Source organism: Oryzias latipes, assembly GCF_053564925.1.
Source record: "Oryzias latipes strain Hd-rR chromosome 1 unlocalized genomic scaffold, Olatipes_Hd-rR_3.1 chr1_Y".
In the NCBI taxonomy this organism is placed as follows: Eukaryota; Metazoa; Chordata; class Actinopteri; order Beloniformes; family Adrianichthyidae; genus Oryzias; species Oryzias latipes.
The window spans coordinates 4612735-4625021 of NW_027616335.1; the positions used below are offsets into that span (position 1 = coordinate 4612735).

The following is a 12287-nucleotide window of genomic DNA, read 5'->3' on the forward strand; positions in this document are numbered from 1 at the left end:
GTAATACACATTATTATTATTACTAGTAATTGTTGTTACAAAATATAATCTAGATAGGAAAAACAAGTCTATTTACGTTTATACTTCTGCTCTAAAATACTTTACAAAGTAAATAAAAACGAATTTAATCAGATAAATTGCTTAAAATAAGATATTTTCAAGATCAACAAATTACTTTTTTTAAACCAGAATCCAGCCAAAACTGTCGAGTGAGATTTTATGTTTTTGCTGTGTAAACAAATGTAAAAAACTTTGCAGTTTAAATGTCATTTTACACGGAAAACATGTCTTAGTGTCTGGAATTGTTTCTTAAAATCGGCTGATTTTTTGCTTATGTAAAGAAAATCTGCTAATGAGAAACTAATTTTTGACTTATTTCTGAAGGGGCCTGTTGTTGCAGTGCACTCAGGGAGATCAAATTAATCTAGAAAACATAGTTTCTACTTAGTGCAACCATAAAAAAGAAAGAAGACCATGATTTTTCTTTTTTTATTTTTTATTTAATTTTATCAAGAACAAATGACCTAATAGCAACCATGTCAGCTCTGTTCACACATCCCATCAGCCATGTTTGGGGTTGCTCAGTGTTGTTTCTCTACATCAGCTGTAAGGACATTCAGTCAGCCCCTCTCACCTGATCCCAAAGAGCTATTTGTCTCTCATTCCAGCGGGAAGTACCGGTTGTGACAAGCATCTTCATGTTTCCCAGGACCAACACCTTACTGGCTTTGTGCGTCTTGCTGTTGCCTTCCTGCAAATCCAGAAGACAATATGTTCAGCGCGTGAGTCAGAATGAGTCAAGGGTAATTCATTTCTGAGCATGTTAGTGTACTTTGAGGAACAATTCATGTATTCTTTGCATCTTTGTGTGATTGTTGGGGAAAGCCTTCATTTGTTACACTTTGATGTACTCCGCTTCATGAAAAAGAGGAGGGAAATGTAAAAAAAGGCCACAAGTAGTGTTAGAAATGAGACAAGAAACGGTTTTTACACATTAAATATATATTTTTCCTATTATTTCTTTTGAAAATATATTTTAAGTGATAAAATAGGCAATAGTGTCTACTGCTTAAAAAGTCTTTAGCTGAAATAAAGTACAGGCGTCTATCTCTGTCATTGTACTGGAGAGCCATATATGATCTAAGTGTTACTAAAAACATATATTTTATGCTTAATAAAATATAATAAAAATGATGTCAATCATTTTATATTATTTCTATCTGTCTCTTTTTGGTGACAGACGACACCAGCGTGTATTGTGATTTTAACAAACTTCAAATAAAATGTAGGTTTTTTTTTTATCAAAAGGAAATACAAATACACTTTACTAAACTAGATAGTAAACAGTCCATTTATTTAAAATGTTCCCTTTAAAAAATATTCACAATGTTTATCATCATCATTTCTCTTCAATTTTTAGAAAAAAAACGTTACTAAGCATGGATGCTTCTCTTATGCGCCAAAAAAGTTTTTTTCTTTAAAAATGACTAAATACACCAACAAAATATACTTTTTAAATGATTTGAATTCAAAAATATATTTTTTACAGCAGCGTACTTAATTATGGGAAAGAGAAGGAGGACATGATTTAGGGACAAATTGCCTTTTTATTTTCAAATCATTGCTGGAGTGTGCAGATGTGTGCAGATGTGGGGCTTTAAGTAAAGCATAATGGCCGACAAAGTGTGCATTATCAGAAATGAATGCATGGCTTGGAAGCCTCCGCGTTAAAGCTGATAATGCACACTTTGAAGGCCATTATCCCCCTTATACCATGGTCACTAGCTGCGTTTACATGGGCAAAAGTAATCGGAATGAAACGCCTGATCGGAAAGAAAATGCGTCATGTAAACGCGCCGTTCGGAATCCTCTGCCCCGGTCAGTCTCGTTCGGATCAGAATTTCTGTCAGATCGAGATAGGTGGGTTATACCGATTGTTTATCCGATCGTTGTTCATGTAAACGGTCATTCCGATCGTGTGTCACTGCTGCTCTGGTTTACGTCATGCATAGATGGTGTTTCGCTGTGAGAAAGCTTTGGAGCGCATCCGGGACCGGCCAGCTGCTCCGCGGACGCCCCGTGAAAAGCACCGCTCCGCTCTCGCCCCAGTGGCGCCACCAGGTGTCGGAGAGGGGTGGCCACGGCCACCCCTCTCCGACACCTGGCCACCCCAGTGGCCACCCCAGTAGCCACTATAAGCTGTGGTAGCACTAGCATCAGTTGTGCGTTTCATCCCAAATGCACAGCCAGCAAGCGGCAAGTCGCTCTGATCACCTAAACCGGCCCTCACCCCCTCCCCTCCCTGCTGCCTTTGAGTGCGCAGACATCTACAGAGGAGCCGCTGGACGCAGAATGAATAAGACGCGTGGTTCACTTCCGCGTTCGAACCCTCAGATCCTCTGGGCCGGTCAGACAAAAGAACCAGTCGCAGTTCCTAAAGATGAACTTTCTTTATTACTGTTTCCTTAAGTCCAAAACGGCGACTGACCGCGCGTGTATGCGCTCCACACCCTCACACGCGCTCTCCCCCCTCTCTTCCTGCATCGCGCGAGCACCGGTTTCAGCACGCACGCGTGTGTGTGCGCGCCAGAACGCACGCACGCACACACAATCACACATCCCAAAATGTTACGTTTCTTTTCCTGTTAAATATTTTCCGTGGGTCTTTAACAATCTGTTTACTGTACTTTAGATCTGGATAGATAGATAGATAGATAGATAGATAGATAGATAGATAGATAGATAGATAGATAGATAGATAGATAGATAGATAGATAGATAGATAGATAGATAGATAGATAGATAGATAGATAGATAGATAGATAGATAGATAGATAGATAGATAGATAGATAGATAGATAGATAGATAGATAGATAGATAGATAAATGACTTTATTAATCCCACAATGGGGAAATTTCATTTATCTGTGGCAGAAAAACGACATTCAGAAATAATCTATTAATATAACATCAATAAAGGACATCACAAATGACATTTATATCAAATAATTAAAAATATCACTAAAATTATTATGAAAAATTATTATCAAAAATTAGATTCTTATTAAATAAAGAAATAAATATTAAATATTAAATAAATACAGCTGCAAAGGTGTAAAAACATGCGGTCTGCAAAACATGTAAACCCGGTGTTCAAATACTTGGTGCAAATACACTACATCATCAGCGGCGGTGGATGTGTCATTACTTTTTATTAATAAGTAAAAAAAGGATGTCCCTGTCACAAGCCACTCATTTTCATGGCACTATTTAAGCACTGGTTGTTGTGTTACCGCAATATTTTGATGTGTTTTTGTTTCCACAGAGTTACCTATAGTCATTAGTTGATGCTTGTGTCTGTCCATTTTCAGAGAATGAAGAGAAATTCAACATATATTCTTATTTTAAGAATAAAAGTGCAGCAGAAGGAGTGAAAGAGATGGTAGGGGAGCAACAGAGGAGTAGTGAGGAGGAGGAAGATGAGACAGAGCAGCATGAATGACAGAAGAGAATGAGGAAGACAAAGATGAGACGGCATCAGAGGAGGGACAATCAGCATCATTGGTCAGAGAAGCAAGGCAGAACTCAGCATAAGCAGGGGCTCCACCTGTTCCTGGACCAACTGGTGAAGTTAGAATTATGTTACCCTAATAATAAAAATGTTTCATGATTTATTAGTCTGAATAGAAATGTCAACAGATATAATTAATAATTAGAAGGATATTTTTATTATTATTTCAGAACAACAGATTTCATTTTTTGTTTATTATAGATATCTCTCAGTCAAGAGCCGAACACCCCAAGCAGACACACCAAAGCATTAAATATAAACAAAAGAAAAATATATAAATCAGTAGTAGTATCTACTAATGGTATCTACTAGTATCTATTAGTTATTATACTAGTAGTATCTACTATAAGTTCATGTTCTACAAAATATCAGTAGGCATTTATCTTTCTGTTGGTTTTCTATGGTTGGTTTACTACGTTTGGTAGAATGAATTTTAAAAATATAGCTCATGGTTTTTGTGTGCCACCCCAAGATTTAATGTGGCCCCCCACTGGCCACCCCCATGAAAAATTTCTGGAGGCGCCACTGTCTCGCCCCGCTGGCTCTCTGCCTCTCTTTCACCCCTCACGAGAGAGATGCAGAGGAGCGCTTCGTGCCCCCCGACGCTCACTCGATCCACTGGCACCGAGTGAGCAGAACAGCCGGATTAATAATTGTGTGTCTGAGGGGGGGGAGGATGCTTTTTTACGTTTGCATTTTGTTGTTTTGTTATGTGTGGGAGAATTCAGACTGCGAGCCGTCCCGCCGCTCTGGGTTAGCGGCTGCAGGACTCAGGAGGAACCGCGTTTGAACAGAGCTCGGGCCACTAGCTCACAGAGTGGCTTTGGAGCGGTGTGTGAACTTTTCAGAGCAGAAAAAATGTTGCGTGGTGTCACGTGGATTTGTGTTTCCAGTTGTGTCTTAACAAAATAAAGGCTGATGTTATTCCCACACATTTACGTGCAGCCAAGATGCAGATTGCTGCGTTTCTCGCACGGTCCTGGATTTTGTGTCCATCAGGCTTATCATGTTGTTAGCCTGTCCTAAGCCTTCTTCCATCTTAATTCTTCCACAAAAAAGCACTGACCACACGGATTAAATATAACGATGAGCGAACAGGCGCTTCATAATAATCATGACATTAATAAAAGCACGTTTGGAAGATCGTCTCGTATTACGGAGCTGCTGCACATGCTGTCTGTCTGTGGCAGCGGTTTGTTTACAATGGGACCTGGTTCCTCACCCGGGTGATTTTACCCTACTGCGCATTCCCAAATCATTCATTCCGACCGAAAGTGTGAGCCATGGGAACGTTTGTTCTAATCGGAAAAAGGTTTTCTGTGCCCATGTGCACGGGTGAATTTTAACCCGACCATTGATCCGATCAAGATATTCTGCCCATGTAACCGCGGCTACTTACAAAAGAAAGAAATATATTTAACCAGTTTCTAGTACTTTATTCTTGTTATTTTTTTCAATCACTTTTTTTTTACAAAAAGTAAAAAAAGTAGTAGTAGTTGTTACGTGCTGCGGCGTGTTGTCACGATAACATGACAATATATTGAGCCGGCACCAACTGCAGAGGCAAAGGAAAGCTATATTCACATTCAAATGAATGGGAGGGTGTGTCCAAACCTTTAGTCTGTACTGTATATGGTGATGAAAGTTCACCTCTTACCGCTGTTTTTGTCCAGATGATGAAGCAAAAGTTTGTTTCAAAGAAGCCAGCACAGTGATATAGAACTTTAAAGCTATGTCACTGGAACTTCTTTTTTAGGCGTGCATTATCACTGTCCATTATCACTTTAAAATGCACACCCAGCAGCCATTCAGAATGGAGAATTCACCCGGACCATGGTTTAACAGAGAGCCGATGCCATATTTCTATCAGATTGCAATGGGTTTGACCACTAAACTGTGCTAAATAAATAATAGCTAAATAATAGCTAAGCTGATCAAGTCCTGCCTATGTCCTTAATTGACCTCTGGGTCGGCGTGAGCGTGCACGGTACCTGCAGCAGGTTTCCGGTGCGCGGCTCCATCAGCCGGACCTTCCTGTCCTTGCATGTGGTTGCGAGGAGGCTGCCGTCTGTGTTGAAGGACATGGAAAGGACCACGTCAGAGTGCTGCGTGATGGTCCGCACGGGGTTTTTTATCACTTGCTCTGGAGAGTCCAGATTCCAAATCATGACCTTGAAACGTGAAGAAGAACACACAAATTCAGCAAAGCGTCGGATTCGATGCGTGGCTTGGAGTGAGATAAAAGGGGAAAAAAGGCAGCTCTGGTTTTAGTTAATGGATGACTTGTTATTTATTTCATAGTAAAACTCTGGGCGCATTTTTCTATATCATCATCATCAAGAAAATGATTTAAAGAGAGAATCCAGCAGAAATTGTTTCAAGCTGATTAAAAGCTAGGCTGAGAGCCTTTACTATCCTGGAGAGTGGTACTCAAAAGCTGTGCAAATGGGAACAGTACATACTTTTCTTATCTCAAAGGAATTCATGCCCTTCCACTCAGTTGTGTCTAAAAAAACAGAATAAAGCTTTCCCTCAATCCTTGTTTTCTCGCCTCAGAGCGAAGCAGAACGCACAAGTGTACACATACATATCATTCTGATGTGTGATAATAAAAGCTCAGGCTCTTTCTTTTACAAGATTGATCGGGATATAATAAAAATCATCTGGTTTGTTTCAGGTTTTCAGGTTTGTGTCATTAAATAAAACTGATCAGTAGGTTGATTAAAACCTGAATTTCACAGCAGTTTGCAGGTCTGGTATTTGTGTTAAAACACAACGCTAACAGGGAGAGACTTAAGTAGTGATCTCAGAGGGGCAGCTGTTGTCGCACATCTGTCTGTAGAGAGTTTTTATACACACTCAACCTCTCTGCACTGAGAATCTCCAAGCTTTGAGAAATTTCCCACTCTGTAGGATCTATAGGCGTCGGTTGGCATGACGCTCGGAAAGGCGTGTTCTGGCTTCCGCGTTCAAAACTCTTGCATTCAATTGTCACTACGCAGATTGTTAAGTCCAGTTTTAAGCTCTACGTTCAGAACGTGCAAATAGGAGCTGAAAGCTAAACCAGTTGATTTGACCGATTATGGACAGTTGGTACGTTGGTAGTGACGTAGTGTCCTTTATCCACACACGGACAGGCCAACCGTTTAAAAGTCTATCATGAATGAGAATCAATCATTGTGGACAGAATTCTGTAACACCAAGTCTTTCATATCTTGGAATAGAGCTGTCTAAGAAAAAGCCTGGAGCAAGATTGAAGAGATTTGTCCCACTTTGACATTTCCTGCCGAGACTCTTCCAACTGGGAATACGTGCGCTAGTATTGGGTAGCGACAGTCCAGTGTGAACACCATCTGCTAAAATTGTGCTCTGGACATGTGCTCAAAGTGTATGGGGCTTAAAGGACACAAAAGATTTGTTTTAAATCAAAAACTGTTAATAGAATTTACCTAGCTGCATGTGTTTGGACACATTTATGTTTAAATAAATGTGTTTAAATGCAGTAAAAGGCAAGAATAATCAATGGTAAGTTTAACGTTTGCTTGGAGTTTTAGATGCATTCAAAGAATAATGTAGCCCCCAGTTTCTTTCTTATTTTCTGTTATCATTCATAGAAACTGCTCCCACACATTGATTGTAAAAACAATGGACAGCTCAACCCCTCCCTTCTCGTGTTCCCAAACAGGAAGTACCATTGCTTCCTGATATGGGCGCCGCCATGTTGAAACTAGTCGATAGTGATTGGTCAGAGTTGCTCTGAGTCACAGTATCTATGGCAACTACTGTCGCCATTCCCATAGATACGATGACTCAGAGCCACTGGTTTCAACATGGCGGCGCCCGTATCAGGAAGCAATGGTGAGGGATTTTGCCTCATTTCTATGAGTGACGTTACCCCCTCCATTGTTTTTACAGTCAATGCTCCACTTGGTGTCAGACGTGGGATGTGTTGGTGTCCCCCTCCCACCCTTCACGCTTGTGTTACCTGGTAGTCGTAGCCTGTGCTGAAGAGGATGTTGTTTGCGGTCGGGTGCCACTCAACAAGGCTGACCCTGCGACTGTGACCCTGCAGGTCCTTCCAGGGCACCGTCAGGTTTTTCATCACGCCATGAGGAGGGATTTCCCACACTTTGACCTGCAGGCCCAAACAAGACACATTTGATGAAAACAAGCTGAGGAGAAAACTCATTTTTTCCTTTTTTTGTTGTTTTGTTTTGTCTGTATTCAGTAGATTGGCCGTGACTAGAGGGTTGGGGTTAACTGGTTTAGCTGTTTTTTTGTGTATTTTTAAGCCACTTTGTATATGTGTGTGCGTGTGTGTGTGTGTGCACACACCGTGGTGTCTTCAGAGCAGGAAGCAATGCAGTAGTCGTTGAATGGATTCCATTTGATATCCAGCACGTTGCCTCTATGACCGGATACTCGAGGGTGATGAGGGTCCAACTTACCCGTCTAAAGTAAAACAAAAAAAAGTTACTCAAAAATGAGCAGCCCTGCAAAAAAACCAAAACATTATCTCACTTAAAGTACATTTCTCTGATTTGCATACAGCTTAGATTAAAAATCAAGAGTTTAATGGTCTAAGAATGAAGAAACAGAAAAAAAATACCTTTCAGCACAGCAAATTTTGGTTAAAAAAAGAGTAGAATTTGATGTATTTTGTCGATTAAAGTATAATGTATTTCACTTTGTGATGTCTACACCAAATCTGGACCCAATCAGACAAAAATGAACCAAAAAAAATAGTTTTTCAGTCCATAATTGTCCAGTTGTGGGGACTCAGCATCTGCTGCTTTAGCTCATCAGCTTTAAAGTTTCATGTGTATGGGTTCCAAACAGGAAGTAGCTGCTGGATCCAAGACGCCAAAATCCTATCGACTTCTATTGAGAAACAAACAGCTGTTACTCTGCCATTCTATTTGTCAGAACAACCATTCTTGATCTGATACTATTAATATTTACATGTTCTTAATAATCTTCATCTTTTTTTCATGATACTCTCTCTGCAGTCCAAGTTATAAACTCAGATAAAAGCATGTGGTCTCACGTCAATTAACAGACTCTCCCGCTTTCAAATGGTAGGGGTGTGGCCTTCAAGCAAGATCACTTCTGATTGGTGAGGGGGATTGCCATAGAAATGTTGACTCAGCCCAACTTGGACCAATTACTGACTGTCTGACGTCAACATGGCGGATACATTGATTTCCTTTGTTTGGAGTCATTTGGGTGCCGTCACGCTGGCTCAGTCCAGTTTTCATACACCCACCAGAGGTCAGCATGCCTGGCAGCACCAACAGCCAACCTTTAAACCCGACGGTTGGTGTGAACTTTCGGTAAAATCCACTGGATGATCACAGTTGAGCAGTTGTAGCCAAAACGCTCTGACGATTCATGTCCACGTTTTCACTTTAAACACCAAAGTTCAAGCAGCTGTAGATCAGGAGGTTGTTTTGTTTTTGCAAAGCAATAAAACGCTCATTTATCCAGAAATGTTTTTTGCATTTATGAGCATGAGTGGGGTATGAGGTAAGTGTAGATGAGAGAACAAGCTTCTCTCTGACTGCCAGATGTTTTGTTCTCTCAGACGTAAGCTCCAGCCAGCATTACTCACTTAAATAACATCTCCCTAGGACATTTATCAGAATCTTTGTGGGGCCACATTGTACTTTGAACGAACTATTGATTTCCACTCAAACATTAGAGGAGATTTGTGACGCTTTTTTAAAAATAAGAAACATTCTAAGAGCAGCTCCAGTTGGGAGAGGATGAAGGAATGTTACTGACTAAAGAGGATGTGCTGGTATTTGCAGGCCCGGGCATGCGCTTCCATCTTGCTTGCTGTGCACCAGACCATGACATTAACATCAAACCATTCCAACTGAAAGCAGAATTACACAAAATACTTATGACAAATACCCCACATTTGATCATCGTATAACAAGGGATGAGTCAGTTGGGATTTTCTGCCCCAATGAGATGACTAATTACAGACGAACACAACCTGACACACAGGCACACACCTGCAGACCCACAGAATCCAGAACAAGCAGAAAGAAGAAGACGTTCTGCTCTGGTCATGACCGACACCTCCCCTCAGCAGGGAGCAACAGCATATCTGTGTCCACACAAAGGTGGTCAAGAAGAGGAGCAGGAGCGCCAAAGTTCCACCTCCCCGAGACAAAAAAAAGAGCAGGGGGGGGCTTCAAACCATGAGTTATGTCATTCCTAAGCTCCTATACGCTTTGTGAGCATGCCAGAGAGGGGGGGGGCACGAACAGCAAGGAGGCAAAGCACTGAGAAGTGTTTGAGATTGATAAATCCTTTTAAATGAAGCGAACAAGTTCACTGTTGATGGGAACAGTAGATGGGATGGCTTGGATGAAAGAGCTGCTGTTGAATCCTGGTGGTGAGGAAGACAAAAGGGAACAATGCACAAAAAGTAAGAGAAACAAAGAAGAACAATAGAAAAGGAAAGATTTGCTCAGACGCAGGTCTTTTATTATCCTAGAGTTTGACTTCAGGCAGAGAAACCAAAACCTCCCACTCCGATCAGTTTTTCGTCTGCCCCTGATCTAAATTGATACCTTTGAGCGTAATTTTATTTAAATATGCCCTTCATCATGAAAAAAACACCACAAGAACATGTTAAAAACACCAAAAAGGAGAGGGTCTTTAAAAAAATATAGGATTTCTGTCTACAGAGGAACTTTGGATTTTGGCAGACACCTAAACTGTAGTGGTGGCATCAGATTGCTTTATAGTGTTGGAAGCTCCAGCCAAAAAACAAGCGCGCCGTCATACTATGAGGTGCCTTTAACTTCACTCCCTTTAGCAGCTCTTATCGTTTTCTAACCGATCGAACGATGTAGAGCAGAAAGAGAAATTGAAAGTGAGCCACGATTTGTTTTCATTCACATAAATCCATCAGGTGCTGCCTGCTGGCTATCACCGTTCCCTGAAAAATCAGACTTGATGAGTGAGCATTTCCACAAAATAGGAGCTGTGCCCAAACTTGCAAACTCAACTCCATCTCCTTCGTCAGAAAGCAGCAGCTCCACCCGAACTGCTGTGTTTTTCCCACCAAGGCGACCAGCGCTGGATCCAGTGAAAAACCGAAAAGTTTTCTAATCGGTTTGCTAATTCAGGTAAAAAAAAAAAGTGGTATTAGGATTAATTCAATGTAGAAAATAAAATAAATTACAGGTACACCCCTGTTCCTCTTCTTAGGTCTGCAGGTGTCCTAAAATTCATGTCAAGGTTTTCTCATAAAGTTGTTACATGTTAACATTTATCATGGAAAGAACACATGTTCTAATAGAATTAATGTTGGAAATAATAAAAAATAAATTAAATGAAAGTCGCGAGTGGTGTTGTATGCCCCCCCCCCCAAAAAAAAACCCACCCGCTTTGCTGCCCCCTTTCAAAATGGCAGCCTTTCTGTTGGTTTTATCTCCATAGCAACCATTTTATTTTTATTTTTTTTTTTTTTTTTTTTTTTAACTTGTCCTGTCCAACAGCTAGGCAAACAGATGAGAGCTGAGGGCCTCTTGTGTTGGACATATTTTATTTTAACAAGAGGGGTTATTCATCTTCAGACAAACCAAAGGTATGTCTGAATAAACCCCTTTTGTAAATGAGGCCAAACTTTATTAATTTCAATCATGTTTGAAAATCTTTGGTGTTGGACCGGACGGAAAAGGAAAGAGGGGAGAAAGAGAGAGGGACGTTAGAGAGAGGGGGGGGTAAGAGGGTGATAATAGGAGGGGAAGGGGGGTAAGACCATGAAGCAGCATAGAGCAGACAGGTTTACTGGTTGTTTATCATTACGGTACGGTTCAAATGTAGTACAAAAAGGGCGGGGCCTGTTCACACACACTCAAATATTATCAACACACCTGCTAGCTGCAAAAATGTCCACATGTCAACATGTACACAAAACAGATAGTGTTCACGAACGCATACCTATGCCTTAAAACCAACTAGTGTGAGATCTTTCATTCATTCAATCATGCAAACTATTAGTGCAAAGGTGAGCTAACACCTGTGCTCAAGTGAGTGTTTATGTTCTTCTAAAATGGATGGTGGAATGTGAAAAGAAGGAGGAGGAGCGCCCAGCCACCCCCACACCCAGACCCCCGCCGCAGCAGCAGCGGCAGCCGGAATTCCCCCAACGCCACACGGGAACAGGCAGGGAACAACGCCGGAAGAGCCCAACGCAGGGCCCCACCAGAGAGGGACGCCCACAGCCCCAGACGAGCACCCCACCACCACCCAGGAGTTCCGGGCATCCCCCCGCCCCGACCCCAGGTACGAGCCAGGACCCCCCAAGGGAGACCCGCTCCGCACCCCAGGCAGCCACCCACCCGGCCCACGGTTGGTCCAGGTAGGAGCAAGGCAGGGGCCCGCCGCCCCCGCCCAGGAGGGGGGAACCCCGGGGAAAAAAGGGTGGCCCACAAGGGGTGTTATAAATATGGCCCGACCAGGCTCGGCCATGTTGGAAGTTTGGCGGGGCCCAGCGCCCAGGGGCAAGGACCAGGACCCACCCCCCAGGGACACGAACACCCCCGGCTCAGGTGTAATATGAACCCCCCCACCGCGCGGAGAGAGCACCGCCGGGCCCAGGGAGCCGGCACCCAAGGGACACGGCCGCCATCGCCAAGGGGCCCACACCCCCCACCAGGGAAGGGGTAGGGGACAGATGGACCCAGGTCCCACC

At 42.3% G+C, this 12287-nt stretch overlaps 1 protein-coding gene across 4 annotated transcripts in view; it reads right to left on the reverse strand.

The window, feature by feature from the left end:
* coro2aa (coronin 2Aa) overlaps window positions 1–12287 on the reverse strand; it is a 47969-nt gene that overhangs the window by 5316 nt on the left and 30366 nt on the right. For 2 of the 4 annotated variants that reach the window (XM_023961375.2, XM_004065922.5), the window contains exons 3-6: window positions 7907–8023; window positions 7557–7706; window positions 5563–5742; window positions 635–751 (exon numbers count right to left, since the gene is read on the reverse strand). In XM_023961375.2, the coding sequence (XP_023817143.2) occupies window positions 635–751; window positions 5563–5742; window positions 7557–7706; window positions 7907–8023 (564 nt within the window). The remainder of the gene's footprint in view (window positions 1–634; window positions 752–5562; window positions 5743–7556; window positions 7707–7906; window positions 8024–12287) is intronic. The other 2 variants (XM_078943555.1, XM_078943556.1) reach the window with 1 other exon arrangement.